Source organism: Osmerus eperlanus, chromosome 5 (assembly GCF_963692335.1).
Source record: "Osmerus eperlanus chromosome 5, fOsmEpe2.1, whole genome shotgun sequence".
NCBI classification, from domain to species: Eukaryota; Metazoa; Chordata; class Actinopteri; order Osmeriformes; family Osmeridae; genus Osmerus; species Osmerus eperlanus.
The window spans coordinates 1,096,890-1,113,799 of NC_085022.1; the positions used below are offsets into that span (position 1 = coordinate 1,096,890).

Genomic DNA, 16,910 nt, shown 5'->3' on the forward strand with positions numbered 1-16,910 from the left:
GGCTGAAGTCAGGAGTGTTTTGTAGTGGGATGCAGGGTTGGGCTGAAGTGAGGAGTGTTTTGTAGTGGGATGCAGGGTTGGGCTGAAGTCAGGAGTGTTTTGTAGTAGGATGCAGGGTTGGGCTGAAGTCAGGAGTGTTTTGTAGTGGGATGCAAGGTTGGGCTGAAGTGAGGAGTGTTTTGTAGTGGGATGCAGGGTTGGGCTGAAGTCAGGAGTGTTTTGTAGTGGGATGCAGGGTTGGGCTGAAGTAAGGAGTGTTTTGTAGTGGGATGCAGGGTTGGGCTGAAGTGAGGAGTGTTTTGTAGTGGGATGCAGGGTTGGGCTGAAGTCAGGAGTGTTTTGTAGTGGGATGCAGGGTTGGGCTGAAGTGAGGAGTGTTTTGTAGTGGGATGCAGGGTTGGGCTGAAGTCAGGAGTGTTTTGTAGTAGGATGCAGGGTTGGGCTGAAGTCAGGAGTGTTTTGTAGTGGGATGCAAGGTTGGGCTGAAGTCAGGAGTGTTTTGTAGTGGGATGCAGGGTTGGGCTGAAGTCAGGAGTGTTTTGTATTGGGATGCAAGGTTGGGCTGAAGTGAGGAGTGTTTTGTAGTGGGATGCAGGGTTGGGCTGAAGTCAGGAGTGTTTTGTAGTAGGATGCAGGGTTGGGCTGAAGTCAGGAGTGTTTTGTAGTGGGATGCAAGGTTGGGCTGAAGTGAGGAGTGTTTTGTAGTGGGATGCAGGGTTGGGCTGAAGTCAGGAGTGTTTTGTAGTGGGATGCAGGGTTGGGCGTAAGTGAGGAGTGTTTTGTAGTGGGATGCAGGGTTGGGCTGAAGTCAGGAGTGTTTTGTAGTAGGATGCAGGGTTGGGCTGAAGTCAGGAGTGTTTTGTAGTGGGATGCAAGGTTGGGCTGAAGTGAGGAGTGTTTTGTAGTGGGATGCAGGGTTGGGCTGAAGTCAGGAGTGTTTTGTAGTGGGATGCAGGGTTGGGCTGAAGTCAGGAGTGTTTTGTAGTGGGATGCAGGGTTGGGCTGAAGTGAGGAGTGTTTTGTAGTGGGATGCAGGGTTGGGCTGAAGTCAGGAGTGTTTTGTAGTGGGATTCAGGGTTGGGCTGAAGTCAGGAGTGTTTTGTAGTGGGATGCAGGGTTGGGCTGAAGTCAGGAGTGTTTTGTAGTGGGATGCAGGGTTGGGCTGAAGTGAGGAGTGTTTTGTAGTGGGATGCAGGGTTGGGCTGAAGTGAGGAGTGTTTTGTAGTGGGATGCAGGGTTGGGCTGAAGTCAGGAGTGTTTTGTAGTGGGATGCAGGGTTGGGCTGAAGTCAGGAGTGTTTTGTAGTGGGATGCAGGGTTGGGCTGAAGTCAGGAGTGTTTTGTAGTGGGATGCAGGGTTGGGCTGAAGTCAGGAGTGTTTTGTAGTGGGATGCAGGGTTGGGCTGAAGTCAGGAGTGTTTTGTAGTGGGATGCAGGGTTGGGCTGAAGTGAGGAGTGTTTTGTAGTGGGATGCAGGGTTGGGCTGAAGTCAGGAGTGTTTTGTAGTAGGATGCAGGGTTGGGCTGAAGTCAGGAGTGTTTTGTAGTGGGATGCAAGGTTGGGCTGAAGTGAGGAGTGTTTTGTAGTGGGATGCAGGGTTGGGCTGAAGTCAGGAGTGTTTTGTAGTGGGATGCAGGGTTGGGCTGAAGTAAGGAGTGTTTTGTAGTGGGATGCAGGGTTGGGCTGAAGTGAGGAGTGTTTTGTAGTGGGATGCAGGGTTGGGCTGAAGTCAGGAGTGTTTTGTAGTGGGATGCAGGGTTGGGCTGAAGTGAGGAGTGTTTTGTAGTGGGATGCAGGGTTGGGCTGAAGTCAGGAGTGTTTTGTAGTAGGATGCAGGGTTGGGCTGAAGTCAGGAGTGTTTTGTAGTGGGATGCAAGGTTGGGCTGAAGTCAGGAGTGTTTTGTAGTGGGATGCAGGGTTGGGCTGAAGTCAGGAGTGTTTTGTATTGGGATGCAAGGTTGGGCTGAAGTGAGGAGTGTTTTGTAGTGGGATGCAGGGTTGGGCTGAAGTCAGGAGTGTTTTGTAGTAGGATGCAGGGTTGGGCTGAAGTCAGGAGTGTTTTGTAGTGGGATGCAAGGTTGGGCTGAAGTGAGGAGTGTTTTGTAGTGGGATGCAGGGTTGGGCTGAAGTCAGGAGTGTTTTGTAGTGGGATGCAGGGTTGGGCTGAAGTCAGGAGTGTTTTGTAGTGGGATGCAGGGTTGGGCTGAAGTCAGGAGTGTTTTGTAGTGGGATGCAGGGTTGGGCTGAAGTCAGGAGTGTTTTGTAGTGGGATGCAGGGTTGGGCTGAAGTCAGGAGTGTTTTGTAGTGGGATGCAGGGTTGGGCTGAAGTGAGGAGTGTTTTGTAGTGGGATGCAGGGTTGGGCTGAAGTCAGGAGTGTTTTGTAGTGGGATGCAGGGTTGGGCTGAAGTCAGGAGTGTTTTGTAGTGGGATGCAGGGTTGGGCTGAAGTGAGGAGTGTTTTGTAGTGGGATGCAGGGTTGGGCTGAAGTCAGGAGTGTTTTGTAGTGGGATGCAGGGTTGGGCTGAAGTCAGGAGTGTTTTGTAGTGGGATGCAGGGTTGGGCTGAAGTGAGGAGTGTTTTGTAGTGGGATGCAGGGTTGGGCTGAAGTCAGGAGTGTTTTGTAGTGGGATGCAGGGTTGGGCTGAAGTCAGGAGTGTTTTGTAGTGGGATGCAGGGTTGGGCTGAAGTCAGGAGTGTTTTGTAGTAGGATGCAGGGTTGGGCTGAAGTCAGGAGTGTTTTGTAGTGGGATGCAGGGTTGGGCTGAAGTCAGGAGTGTTTTGTATTGGGATGCAAGGTTGGGCTGAAGTGAGGAGTGTTTTGTAGTGGGATGCAGGGTTGGGCTGAAGTCAGGAGTGTTTTGTAGTAGGATGCAGGGTTGGGCTGAAGTCAGGAGTGTTTTGTAGTGGGATGCAAGGTTGGGCTGAAGTGAGGAGTGTTTTGTAGTGGGATGCAGGGTTGGGCTGAAGTCAGGAGTGTTTTGTAGTGGGATGCAGGGTTGGGCGTAAGTGAGGAGTGTTTTGTAGTGGGATGCAGGGTTGGGCTGAAGTCAGGAGTGTTTTGTAGTAGGATGCAGGGTTGGGCTGAAGTCAGGAGTGTTTTGTAGTGGGATGCAAGGTTGGGCTGAAGTGAGGAGTGTTTTGTAGTGGGATGCAGGGTTGGGCTGAAGTCAGGAGTGTTTTGTAGTGGGATGCAGGGTTGGGCTGAAGTCAGGAGTGTTTTGTAGTGGGATGCAGGGTTGGGCTGAAGTGAGGAGTGTTTTGTAGTGGGATGCAGGGTTGGGCTGAAGTCAGGAGTGTTTTGTAGTGGGATTCAGGGTTGGGCTGAAGTCAGGAGTGTTTTGTAGTGGGATGCAGGGTTGGGCTGAAGTCAGGAGTGTTTTGTAGTGGGATGCAGGGTTGGGCTGAAGTGAGGAGTGTTTTGTAGTGGGATGCAGGGTTGGGCTGAAGTGAGGAGTGTTTTGTAGTGGGATGCAGGGTTGGGCTGAAGTCAGGAGTGTTTTGTAGTGGGATGCAGGGTTGGGCTGAAGTCAGGAGTGTTTTGTAGTGGGATGCAGGGTTGGGCTGAAGTCAGGAGTGTTTTGTAGTGGGATGCAGGGTTGGGCTGAAGTCAGGAGTGTTTTGTAGTGGGATGCAGGGTTGGGCTGAAGTCAGGAGTGTTTTGTAGTGGGATGCAGGGTTGGGCTGAAGTGAGGAGTGTTTTGTAGTGGGATGCAGGGTTGGGCTGAAGTCAGGAGTGTTTTGTAGTAGGATGCAGGGTTGGGCTGAAGTCAGGAGTGTTTTGTAGTGGGATGCAAGGTTGGGCTGAAGTGAGGAGTGTTTTGTAGTGGGATGCAGGGTTGGGCTGAAGTCAGGAGTGTTTTGTAGTGGGATGCAGGGTTGGGCTGAAGTAAGGAGTGTTTTGTAGTGGGATGCAGGGTTGGGCTGAAGTGAGGAGTGTTTTGTAGTGGGATGCAGGGTTGGGCTGAAGTCAGGAGTGTTTTGTAGTAGGATGCAGGGTTGGGCTGAAGTCAGGAGTGTTTTGTTGTGGGATGCAAGGTTGGGCTGAAGTCAGGAGTGTTTTGTAGTGGGATGCAGGGTTGGGCTGAAGTCAGGAGTGTTTTGTAGTGGGATGCAAGGTTGGGCTGAAGTGAGGAGTGTTTTGTAGTGGGATGCAGGGTTGGGCTGAAGTCAGGAGTGTTTTGTAGTAGGATGCAGGGTTGGGCTGAAGTCAGGAGTGTTTTGTAGTGGGATGCAAGGTTGGGCTGAAGTGAGGAGTGTTTTGTAGTAGGATGCAGGGTTGGGCTGAAGTCAGGAGTGTTTTGTAGTGGGATGCAAGGTTGGGCTGAAGTGAGGAGTGTTTTGTAGTGGGATGCAGGGTTGGGCTGAAGTCAGGAGTGTTTTGTAGTGGGATGCAGGGTTGGGCTGAAGTCAGGAGTGTTTTGTAGTGGGATGCAGGGTTGGGCTGAAGTCAGGAGTGTTTTGTAGTGGGATGCAGGGTTGGGCGGATTGAGGAGTGTTTTGTAGTGCGATGCAGGGTTGGGCTGAAGTCAGGAGTGTTTTGTAGTAGGATGCAGGGTTGGGCTGAAGTTAGGAGTGTTTTGTAGTGGGATGCAAGGTTGGGCTGAAGTGAGGAGTGTTTTGCAGTGGGATGCAGGGTTGGGCTGAAGTCAGGAGTGTTTTGTAGTGGGATGCAGGGTTGGGCTGAAGTCAGGAGTGTTTTGTAGTGGGATGCAGGGTTGGGCTGAAGTGAGGAGTGTTTTGTAGTGGGATGCAGGGTTGGGCTGAAGTCAGGAGTGTTTTGTAGTGGGATGCAGGGTTGGGCTGAAGTCAGGAGTGTTTGCAGGTCAATGGACTCCTGTTTGAACTCGGAGAGTAAATAAGGGTGGAAGCAGTTCTGGTGAGCACAAGAAGACCTGTGACTTGGGGAAGAGGAGACATGATTACCCACGAGCAGACTGCGTCAAATGTCTTGTTTTCTGACGTGTGTGTTTCCCTGTAGGGTTTGTTTACCGGGAAAAACCTCTTTTCACTCACATCACAAAAAGGCACCATCAAAAGCAGGTACAAAGCCCTGCTGCACTCCCCTTAATATAGGTCATGGCCAGTCTTTACAAAGAAGCTACTTTAAAGATGTCATTAAATCTTTGCTAAACATTAACTAGCTGGGGTAAAAAATTAACAAGGATTGCTTAGGTTTACGAAACATTGAAACCACATAAGAAATTATGAAAAGCTTCAGTTGATATAACCATGGACTATACTCACCAGAAACCAGTGTGCTGATTACTCCAAATAGATGTTCTTGGGATAATAGCACAAGGTACAGCTATCTGGGTTAGCAATACATTGTCATGAACCACAATGCGTTGTTGCCTGTACATTTTACAACTTTGAGTTGTAAAATGAACAGCAAAACAGCAGGAAGTAAAATGAGGGCTACCAATTGTTGTGTTGTGACAGTAAGGGAAACCTTCTACCCATTGAAAGTTTACAGTGCCAACAGTATGTGGTGTAGTGGCTGTAGTAGATTACTTTGAACAGGCACTGTTCAGCGGGCTGTATGTTCATGGTCATCATGGGAGAGGGAGCACAGTAGACAGTCCACTGCTGGACCCTTCAGCCACGTCCTGGATGGAGATGTGTCTGCTGGACCCTTCAGCCACGTCCTGGATGGAGATGTGTCTGCTGGACCCTTCAGCCACGTCCTGGATGGAGATGTGTCTGCTGGACCCTTCAGCCACGTCCTGGATGGAGATGTGTCTGCTGGACCCTTCAGCCACGTCCTGGATGGAGATGTGTCTGCTGGACCCTTCAGCCACGTCCTGGATGGAGATGTGTCTGCTGGAACTTTCAGCCACGTCCTGGATGGAGATGTGTCTGCTGGACCCTTCAGCCACGTCCTGGATGGAGATGTGTCTGCTGGACCCTTCAGCCACGTCCTGGATGGAGATGTGTCTGCTAACTGTACTTGACATAATTTTTCCTCAGAACTGTTCTTCCAAAATGAACACGTCACCAAATCTTCAATACATGGAGAATACATTGTATTAACCAGATTGCTGACCAATAACAGAAGCATAGCCACTAGACTCTTCAAAATTATAATGAACCAAGACTTCATAAATAGCATGATAAACAATGGGCTATTTAAAAATTAGGAATTTTTGCAATCAATTTTTATGTTTTAATGACACACAAACATACCACAATTGCATGAATTACAACATATGAGGTAACATTTCGTTTCCTCATTAACTGCTGTGGAATGGGCAAGTCTTGCGGTCATCGCTCATTTTTATCATGCACGTCAGTCAAAATAGAATCAACCAATCCTCTCGTCTGGGGAGGCGCCTTGAAATAGACACTCCATTTAAAAAGCCAGTGGAGCGCCGCCAGAGCGCACGATGAACAACAAAGCGTAAAGATGCAGACTTCTCTACAGATGTTGAGTACTTATGAAAAACATTTACTGCCTTACTGTTATGTTGTACATCTGAGTATTTCCGACTGTCTTTACCGTCAGGAGCGTAATAGGTGATATGCAACCGGCACACAGATTAATGCTGGTGAAGGCACCCGGGATTGTCTTGTTAACGGAGAGGATGGCGGATTTGTGGAACCATACAGGCAGCTTATACAACCGATCGGGTATGATCCCGGATCGTTTCAGCAGTTTGGAGGACATAGATATTCCCGCGGACGGTAGTCCAACTTTACGCATCATGATTTCCATAGTGTATTCTGTTGTGTGCGCTGCAGGTTTGGTTGGAAATCTACTGGTATTTTTCTTGATGAAAGTGAGACGAGGAAGGAAGAGGTCCACGATCAACTTTTTCATACTTAACCTGGCCATGACAGACTTCCAGTTCGTCCTGACCTTACCTTTTTGGGCGGTGGACACAGCCATGGACTTTAGCTGGCCATTTGGAAATGCAATGTGTAAGATAATTTCCTCAGTCACTGTTATGAACATGTACGCAAGCGTGTTCTTTCTGACTGCTATGAGTGTTACTCGCTACTGGTCTGTTGCCTCGGCTCTGAAAGACCGCACGCGGAACAGATACTGCTCGGTGAGATGGGTGAGCGCAGTGCTCTGGGTCTCGGCCACTGTGGCCACCGCGCCAACTGCTATATTCTCCACAGTGACAAACGTCGCTGGTGAAAAACTATGCCTTCTCAGATTTCCAGAAGGCCATTACTGGTTGGCTCTGTACCACTTACAGAAAATCCTCGTTGCCTTCGTTTTTCCTATGCTCATTGTCTCAGTTTGCTATTTACTGCTTCTCCGGTTCGTTCGTTTAAGGAGCATGAACAACAACCACATAAAAAGGAGGTCTAGAGTCACTAAATCTGTAACCATTGTTGTCCTTTCCTTTTTTTTGTGCTGGATGCCAAATCATGCTATTACATTCTGGGGCGTTTTGGTGAAATTCAATGTTGTTAATTGGGACAAGTCGTATTATATTGTTCACACATATGTTTTCTCTGTGACGGTTTGCCTTGCGCATGCCAACAGCTGCTTGAACCCAGTGTTGTACTGCCTTATGCGAAGAGAGTTCAGAAAAATGCTGAAGGATTTATTTTGGCGAATGTCTTCACCGGTGATGTCAAACTCCTGTCAAGTGCGGCCGTTTTCTGGAACTCTTAAAATGGACCAAGATGATACCCAGATAGTTATCCCTTTGAATGTCATGGAAACCGACCAGTGTCAACTATCCATTGAAAACGGACCATGTGAATCTTCCGTGGTCAACCAGCTCCGTAGGTAATTTGACTTGGCGCGCAGAAAACGGACTGGGATTATTTACAATGCAAAGGACTTTCGATGATCACGTGTACTAGGGTACCAAACTACACTTTCTCGAACTTTTTTGTTTTTATGTGATCAAATGACACCTGTGCCAAATTGCGCAAAGGACACATGCGTCGCGCTTTGCCGCGCTGTTTCCTGACCGTTCTACTGTATGCTTAAGCTTCTTCGCAGCGTGTAGTTGTCATAATTTGGCTCGAGTAAAACGAAATTTCTAAAAATCTTCAGTTACCTTTCATGAGAAGAATTATGATAAGATGTTGTTTAAGTCCACGCCCAAGTGTGTTTTAAGGCTATACGTGTTTTTTGGGGGGCTGTATTTTTAATGGCCACTTCGACAGTAGGCCTAATGTTCCTGTGAAATTCTCTACATATTCACAGTATTCTATTCTAATCACATTCAGTGCTTTGCGTAGTTGTGGCTGTACACGTGCAAGGACATTAACACATTGTTGATCACGCACTCACTGCGACTAAACGCCGCAAAACCACACTTATGGTTGCGCAATTGAGCTAAAAAAAACACGTTGAATGTTGTAAGTATTAAACTGATTTAGGCCTCTTCATGAAACATTCGTAAACATTTGTGACGTTCTTGTTTTTTACATTTTATGTGACAGGTGCCTGTGAAACAAATATTGTGTAAACGAATGTAAAAACTGCCAAGAGCAAGGGGTGAATAAAATAATTTCCAGGATTGCGTTTGCTTTTATGACTCAATACAATACGCTGTGATTCGTTGTAGACTACCTGCTCCTGTGTATCACTACCATGGATATTCACGCGCAAACAGGCAAATAAAGGAATCACTGTAATCACTTAGTCTACCAATACACGTGACAGCTCGAAAGGGTCAGTGAACATTTATTAGGTAATGTCTATTACACGTAGATTATACAATTTCATCTGTGCAATACATGCCGTGTACACACTACCAATACATGCCGTGGACACACTACCAATACATGCCGTGTACACACTACCAATACATGCCGTGGACACACTACCACAAGTGCAGGAACATGCCATGGGCTAGTAAGGCAAAGAATCGTTCATCTGAAACCTCTTATGCTTGACAAGAAAATGAGATAAATCGTGGAGAAATTGTGGTGTAATCAATGTAGTCATTGGACATTGCAAATTAAGCTTTAACGCCTTAAGCCAATTTCTCGTCTAACAGACAATAATGTATCTTTAGACCATGAATTGGTCTTGTTTAAATAAGTCATTTTCTTTCAAGGAATGTGTTTTTCTGAATATTTCTAGCTGATACAGTAAAATAACAGGTCTAACTATCTCCAACATTGACAGCAGAAAGATAATCCAGTGCATCACAATAAATACAATTAATTCAGTATATAATTACAGTAATTGTATCAACAAAAAACAATATTTTGTGGCTTGACAGCTCATCCTACACTTTAGCATCCTGACAAAGCCAGAGTTAATAAACATAACAGCCCCCAGCAGCAGCGAGTGCATGACTCCAGGGGCTCTTGTTGTTCTGCTATGCTGCTAATCAGGCCAGTCGCTGCACATGAGGTATCAGAGTTTCGGACCTCAGTTAAAACACAAAATTACTTATTTAAACACTGCTCTGATCTCAATATCCAAATGTCCCAAAGCTGTGGTGTCCGTGGATGGAACTCTCTAAATCTCAGACGGCCTGCTAGTAATAATGAATTGTTGGGGGTCAAAGGGTCATATTTATATTACAAATCGTAAGATGAAATATACAAATGAAAGACATATGTAATACTAGGGCAAACAAAATCTTCTATATTACTCCATGACTGTCCCTTTTTCATAAGTTTAGTTGGAATGCTTGAGGGATATCAGACCTTTTCCAGGCATGAGGCTCTCTTCATCTGTTACAAAACCTGTGAAGGTGTGGGACTGGTATACCTGCAGTGCACATGGTGAGACACCAGATGGCAGTGCAAGCCCTAGAAACATGACAAACAGGAACTAAAGCAGATATATTTATGTGTACTCTGATGTGTTGACAGCCTGTGTTAACAGATGAGTTAGTCATTAAGGTGCCTCTTAAAGGGAGGTGATGTGATCATAGGAACTTGTGCTAAAAATAATTACATAGTTAAAATCCAAACAACATAGTCCCTTTATGAATATCTGTGAAACAGATACTGTATGTTTTCTAGTTGTACATCATAAACATTTATAAATGGTTTTAGTTTAAACCAGGAACAAAAGGATTATGTTTACCATGCAAGTCTTTTCTTAAATATATACTTTAACACAGACAATTCTACCCAGTTAGCACACAGTCTGTCTTCAGTAGAGACCTGAGGTTTGTCCTGCCTGTCTCTCGGTCAATACTTTGCTGATGGTCGGGTCACTGCCTTGGCAAACTCCTCATAGTTGATTCGCCCATCAGCTCCGACACCCGCCTCCTTTAGCATGTCGTCCACTGCGGACAGGCAGAAAGGGCTGTCAGTCAAGTCAATATACTGTATATGACCTAGCTGATTGATAACGTCACTCTACAGTTTTACAACAAAATCATCTAAGTTGTAAAGGTGGATTCTGAGACTATAAGGTGTGTGGCATAATTGGCATAGATCAATCTTAATTAGCATATTAAATCTTGCCGTATATCTTCTCAAAAACCAACATTGTAATATCCATAGTTTCTTCATTTTATTATATTGATATGGGCTCTTGTTATATAGACAGAGATATGTCATTTTCTACCCAGTGTGTGTTCCTCCTGTCCTGTACTGGGAAGAAAGCTGTCTGACCCAAACATCACACAATCTACTAGGACTGTCTTTAGTATACATCTGCCTGCTGTTCTGTACAGTAGCTGGAGTTTATCTTTTTATAAGTAAAATAAAATAATCTCTCTGACCTTTGTGTTTCAGAGACACTGCAGCATACAGTTATCGTGTCTTTAATCTGTTCATGATCCTCGAGTCGTATTTCTAGTCTGGTGTTACTCTCTCCTCACCCAGCTGACTGATAAATACGTATAAACTTGGTTTCTTCAGTCACCCTCAGAAACAGCACTGAAACAGGGAGCATCTCTCTTCCTCACCTCGTTAGTTTGCGAGAGGCCCTATGTCACTGGGGGTGACGTCATCACTGAATATGGCTTCAGGACATTTGTCAAGTTGCAAGGTTTGAAACAATAAGCAGTCCCCATTTAACAATGGTGTCACTAGAGGTGTTGCTATGAGGTTTAATGGTAGTTAATGCACCTTAAGTGTTGCCTGGGGTTTCATTTGAATTAAAGCCAGAATAAACAATACATGATTTGAACAGTTACTAAATCATGGATTTAGATACAATTCGGTGTCAAAAATGCTAAAAATACCAGACACATGAAACTAAGGTGACAGGTGTAGTTACTTTGAAGGGAGAAGGTGGGATATTATGGTTTAAATCATTTGGAATAGAAGCTCAAATAGCTATCTTCGCGACACTTGCCTACACCAGCTTTAATTAGGATTCCTCCGGTAGGAGGGAACCTATTGTTTTTGTTAGTAAAAGTCCTTGGCACGATTTTTTAAAATTTGGCTCATTCACTCATAGGGAGTCAGGTGGCTGAGCGGTTAGGGAAGCGGGCTAGTAGTCAGAAGGTTGCCAGTTCGATTCCCGGCCGTGCAAATTGACATTGTGTCCTTGGGCAAGGCACTACTTGCCTCGGGGGAATGTCCCTGTACTTACTGTAAGTCGCTCTGGATAAGAGCGTCTGCTAAATGACTAAATGTAAAATGTCACTTCTCCAAGACCGCTAATGGCCCACGTACGCCCATAGGTGGCGCTATAATCCACGCCCAAAGTCTACGTAATTTCCCCAGCGCCCCATTACTCCGAAATGCCTGGAAATTGGCATACTTGCCTTATTTCTCATGGGGAACAAAAATGCCTCAAGAACCCATAAGGTCCCCCATGATAGATTTTGCTGGACTGTAAATTTGGTACAACCTTCAAAACCATTCTCCTCATTTACATTTAGTCATTTAGCAGACGCTCTTATCCAGAGCGACTTACAGTAGGTACAGGGACATTCCTCCCGAGGCAAGTAGGGTGAAGTGCCTTGCCCAAGGACACAACGTCATTTGGCACGGCCGGGAATCGAACTGGCAACCTACAGATTACTAGCCCGATTCCCTAACCGCTCAGCCACCTGACTCCTCATGAACCATAGATCCAATCGATTTGAAATGTGTTACAGATGTGTAGAATACATGTATTTATATAGGGTGAAATGGAATAAGAAATGCAATACAAAATGGCTGATAGGGGTGTATTTGTGTAAATGTCCACATTCCCTCAATATATCTTTGTGTCAATAAATCCAATATAATTTTGACTGATGGTTTTTCAAACCTAATAGGGTTCAAGATGACATCACTCTGAAGTACCATAAACAATTTCACCTTGGTATGTCAAAATAGGATTGAATTAGAGCTGTTTAAACTTTGGGCCGAATCTAACAACGCTTACCACATGAGAAACAGCTTACTTTTGTATACAGTAACTGAACATGACAATATCCAGCACTGAGAATAGCTCAATGGGCTGAGACAGTGTACTGTAAAGTGCAAAGTCACAGGTTCAAATCCAGCCACAGTCTTTGACCCTGTCATAATTTTGATTATCCGTTTCGTTAAACAGGATGACATAATTCTGAAGTACCATAAGCAATTTCACCTTGATATGTCAAAAGATGACATTTACAGCCGCTTAAACTTTGTCCCAAAGCTATTAGTCTGCCTTTTCTATTCATATAAACTCAACATGATGTGTAGCAGAGAGGATGGAGAGGATGCTCTGGAGTTTGAATCTCCATTCAGCCTGTTGTTGTTTGCCAAACATGAAGTAATTTTGCTCTCTTGTTGTTCAACTCTTGATCTTCTACAATGTGCATTTGGAGGTAGTGATCCTCATGATAGTGTGTTGTGGAGGTAGAGATCCTCATGATAGTGTGTTGTGGAGGTAGTGATCCTCATGATAGTGTGTTGTGGAGGTAGAGATCCTCATGATAGTGTGTTGTGGAGGTAGATATCCTCATAATAGTGTGTTGTGGAGGTAGTGATCCTCATGATAGTGTGTTGTGGAGGTAGAGATCCTCATGATAGTGTGTTGTGGAGGTAGAGATCCTCATGATAGTGTGTTGTGGAGGTAGTGATCCTCATGATAGTGTGTTGTGGAGGTAGTGATCCTCATAATAGTGTGTTGTGGAGGTAGAGATCCTCATGATAGTGTGTTGTGGAGGTAGTGATCCTCATGAGTGTGTTGTGGAGGTAGTGATCCTCATGATAGTGTGTTGTGGAGGTAGAGATCCTCATGATAGTGTGTTGTGGAGGTAGAGATCCTCATGATAGTGTGTTGTGGAGGTAGTGATCCTCATGATAGTGTGTTGTGGAGGTAGTGATCCTCATGATAGTGTGTTGTGGAGGTAGAGATCCTCATGATAGTGTGTTGTGGAGGTAGTGATCCTCATGATAGTGTGTTGTGGAGGTAGAGATCCTCATGATAGTGTGTTGTGGAGGTAGTGATCCTCATGATAGTGTGTTGTGGAGGTAGTGATCCTCATGATAGTGTGTTGTGGAGGTAGTGATCCTCATGATAGTGTGTTGTGGAGGTAGAGATCCTCATGATAGTGTGTTGTGGAGGTAGTGATCCTCATGATAGTGTGTTGTGGAGGTAGAGATCCTCATGATAGTGTGTTGTGGAGGTAGAGATCCTCATGATAGTGTGTTGTGGAGGTAGTGATCCTCATGATAGTGTGTTGTGGAGGTAGAGATCCTCATGATAGTGTGTTGTGGAGGTAGAGATCCTCATGATAGTGTGTTGTGGAGGTAGTGATCCTCATGATAGTGTGTTGTGGAGGTAGTGATCCTCATAATAGTGTGTTGTGGAGGTAGTGATCCTCATGATAGTGTGTTGTGGAGGTAGAGATCCTCATGATAGTGTGTTGTGGAGGTAGTGATCCTCATGATAGTGTGTTGTGGAGGTAGTGATCCTCATGATAGTGTGTTGTGGAGGTAGTGATCCTCATGATAGTGTGTTGTGGAGGTAGAGATCCTCATGATAGTGTGTTGTGGAGGTAGTGATCCTCATGATAGTGTGTTGTGGAGGTAGTGATCCTCATGATAGTGTGTTGTGGAGGTAGTGATCCTCATGATAGTGTGTTGTGGAGGTAGTGATCCTCATGATAGTGAGTTGTGGAGGTAGAGATCCTCATGATAGTGTGTTGTGGAGGTAGAGATCCTCATGATAGTGTGTTGTGGAGGTAGTGATCCTCATGATAGTGTGTTGTGGAGGTAGAGATCCTCATGATAGTGTGTTGTGGAGGTAGTGATCCTCATGATAGTGTGTTGTGGAGGTAGTGATCCTCATGATAGTGTGTTGTGGAGGTAGTGATCCTCATGATAGTGTGTTGTGGAGGTAGAGATCCTCATGATAGTGTGTTGTGGAGGTAGTGATCCTCATGATAGTGTGTTGTGGAGGTAGTGATCCTCATGATAGTGTGTTGTGGAGGTAGTGATCCTCATGATAGTGTGTTGTGGAGGTAGTGATCCTCATGATAGTGTGTTGTGGAGGTAGAGATCCTCATGATAGTGTGTTGTGGAGGTAGTGATCCTCATGATAGTGTGTTGTGGAGGTAGTGATCCTCATGATAGTGTGTTGTGGAGGTAGTGATCCTCATGATAGTGTGTTGTGGAGGTAGTGATCCTCATGATAGTGTGTTGTGGAGGTAGAGATCCTCATGATAGTGTGTTGTGGAGGTAGTGATCCTCATGATAGTGTGTTGTGGAGGTAGTGATCCTCATGATAGTGTGTTGTGGAGGTAGTGATCCTCATGATAGTGTGTTGTGGAGGTAGAGATCCTCATGATAGTGTGTTGTGGAGGTAGAGATCCTCATGATAGTGTGTTGTGGAGGTAGTGATCCTCATGATAGTGTGTTGTGGAGGTAGTGATCCTCATGATAGTGTGTTGTGGAGGTAGTGATCCTCATGATAGTGTGTTGTGGAGGTAGTGATCCTCATGATAGTGTGTTGTGGAGGTAGAGATCCTCATGATAGTGTGTTGTGGAGGTAGAGATCCTCATGATAGTGTGTTGTGGAGGTAGTGATCCTCATGATAGTGTGTTGTGGAGGTAGTGATCCTCATGATAGTGTGTTGTGGAGGTAGTGATCCTCATGATAGTGTGTTGTGGAGGTAGTGATCCTCATGATAGTGTGTTGTGGAGGTAGAGATCCTCATGATAGTGTGTTGTGGAGGTAGTGATCCTCATGATAGTGTGTTGTGGAGGTAGTGATCCTCACCCTCCCGGTCAGTGAGTTTCTCCCCCAGCCCGGTGAGCTTGGCCCTCAGCTCTGGTGCCAGGATGAAGCCTCTCCTCTGCTTGTCTGTCATCTTCATGGCCTCCAGGATCTCCTGGCAGGGCTGCTCCTGCTGGTGCTGCCGGTGCATGATGCTGAGGAACGTGGAGAAGTCTAGCTCCCCAGCCTTGTCTGGCACCAGAGGAACAAGCAAATGTGTCAACAATGTGTAACATACTCATATATGATACATACCAAGACATGATATATTGATATATTCAATTATGAGACATGATGTGCATGGGGGGGAAAAGTACTTTAACCAAAGCATTAGCAAACTGGTTGTGAAGTAATACATTCAGTGCAGTCTTTGAAGTAACAAAGTTTAATAACGAAGATAAATGAAATTTTCCTGACTGACAGAAAAGTATCTCACCTATCATATGGCTCTGCAGGTGTCTGTCTATCTCAGTGAAGGTTGGACAGGCTCCTAGGCAGCGCATAACTGTGATCAGGTCTTTCGCTTCGATTTTACCCTTGTGCTTCTTATCATACAGTGAGAAGCATTCCTTGAACTCTGTGGGAAAGAGTCTGCAGTCAAGATTTACAAGCCAGGGCTACTGTGTGTTGAGCAGTAGGGGAGGATAATACAAATTGTGTACTAAAAGTATACTGAACTTGGTGGTACTTTCCCTCATAAACAGTCTTTGCCCACAGTGCATGAGGGATTAGAGTAGGCCGACCAAGTTGTGTGGTCTCAGCGCACTCACCCAATCAAAGTGAAGCATGATCCGCCACAGAACACTTTATTGATTAGTGACTTAATTCATGAATATCTTCCATCAGTTGCCTTTGAGAACTAAGCTACTAGTCTAAGATAAGCTACTGATAGCAGGCCCAGCTGCACTTTATACACAAAGACATTTTCTTGCAAACAGTGAAGCTTTATGCGGCCTCTGGGAACAAAGCACAAAGAATCTTTGTAACGTGCGCAGGCAAACGGAAAATTAATTAAGATGATTAATATTAATAGATTAATATTACTTTACTCAATTCTGAGCAATTCTTGCTCCGTGTACTGCGAATGTCCATGTAATTGATTGATTATTTGGCAAATAACCTTCAAATTATGTTGCTGTGCGTAATTATTAGGAGTTCAACACCGGTTTGATTTGATGTGGGACCATTATACATTGGTTAAGGCTATAGTCCACACAGTGCATTATTTCACCAGGGAATAACCCTCAATAGTTCAAGATTAATTTCGCACATGTTAAATAAATTATACTGTATCCTGCTTTGCGTATAGTGTATCTGCGGCGCAGAAAGAGTCAATTTACCATTTATCTGATCGTGCGTCAGGAACTTTGCCTGGAACAAAGTAAGAGAACATTTTCAAACGAAGGAATGGCATATTAATATCCGCAATAACCTATGTAAAATATTATAACTTTTAATTATTTTATTATAACAGATAATTCACCAAACGTAGGCCTACTTACCATTGTGGTCAGTGCTCAATGCTTCCGTCTTTGCCAGCGTCATGCACTACTTTTATTTTGAAGTTTACGAAATTGATCCTGCGCGTTACCATGAATAGGTACACCATTACGGACACTACGTGTCCACTATCCACCATCCCTGAACTTAATGAGAACTTGTTCTTAGGTGCTGAATGTGAGACTAAAGTTGATGACTCTATCAATCTTGATCTCACATCCACACATTTGTCTTTCAGGGCTACTATTTCTTAATTTTATATGTGATGTTATTGTACCGTTCTAGTGTTATTGGAGTGGATAATAAGCCTTTGCTTAATTT

General features: G+C 44.9%; 2 protein-coding genes across 2 annotated transcripts; one reads left to right on the forward strand and one right to left on the reverse strand.

Annotated features, from left to right (window-relative positions):
* Window positions 1-6,395: 6,395 nt before the first annotated feature.
* rxfp3.3b (relaxin family peptide receptor 3.3b) lies at window positions 6,396-8,487 on the forward strand. Its single transcript, XM_062462846.1, has one exon. The coding sequence runs from the start codon at window positions 6,520-6,522 to the stop codon at window positions 7,747-7,749; it is 1,230 nt and encodes a 409-aa protein (XP_062318830.1). The 5' UTR covers window positions 6,396-6,519; the 3' UTR covers window positions 7,750-8,487.
* Window positions 8,488-9,894: 1,407 nt separating this feature from the next.
* Window positions 9,895-16,638, reverse strand: calml4b (calmodulin-like 4b). The gene is made up of 5 exons (XM_062460904.1): window positions 16,592-16,638; window positions 16,430-16,460; window positions 15,526-15,666; window positions 15,093-15,281; window positions 9,895-10,221 (listed from the first exon to the last, which is right to left on the reverse strand). Exons 1-5 carry the CDS (start codon window positions 16,592-16,594, stop codon window positions 10,124-10,126), a joined length of 462 nt encoding a protein of 153 aa, XP_062316888.1. The 5' UTR covers window positions 16,595-16,638; the 3' UTR covers window positions 9,895-10,123.
* Window positions 16,639-16,910: the final 272 nt, after the last annotated feature.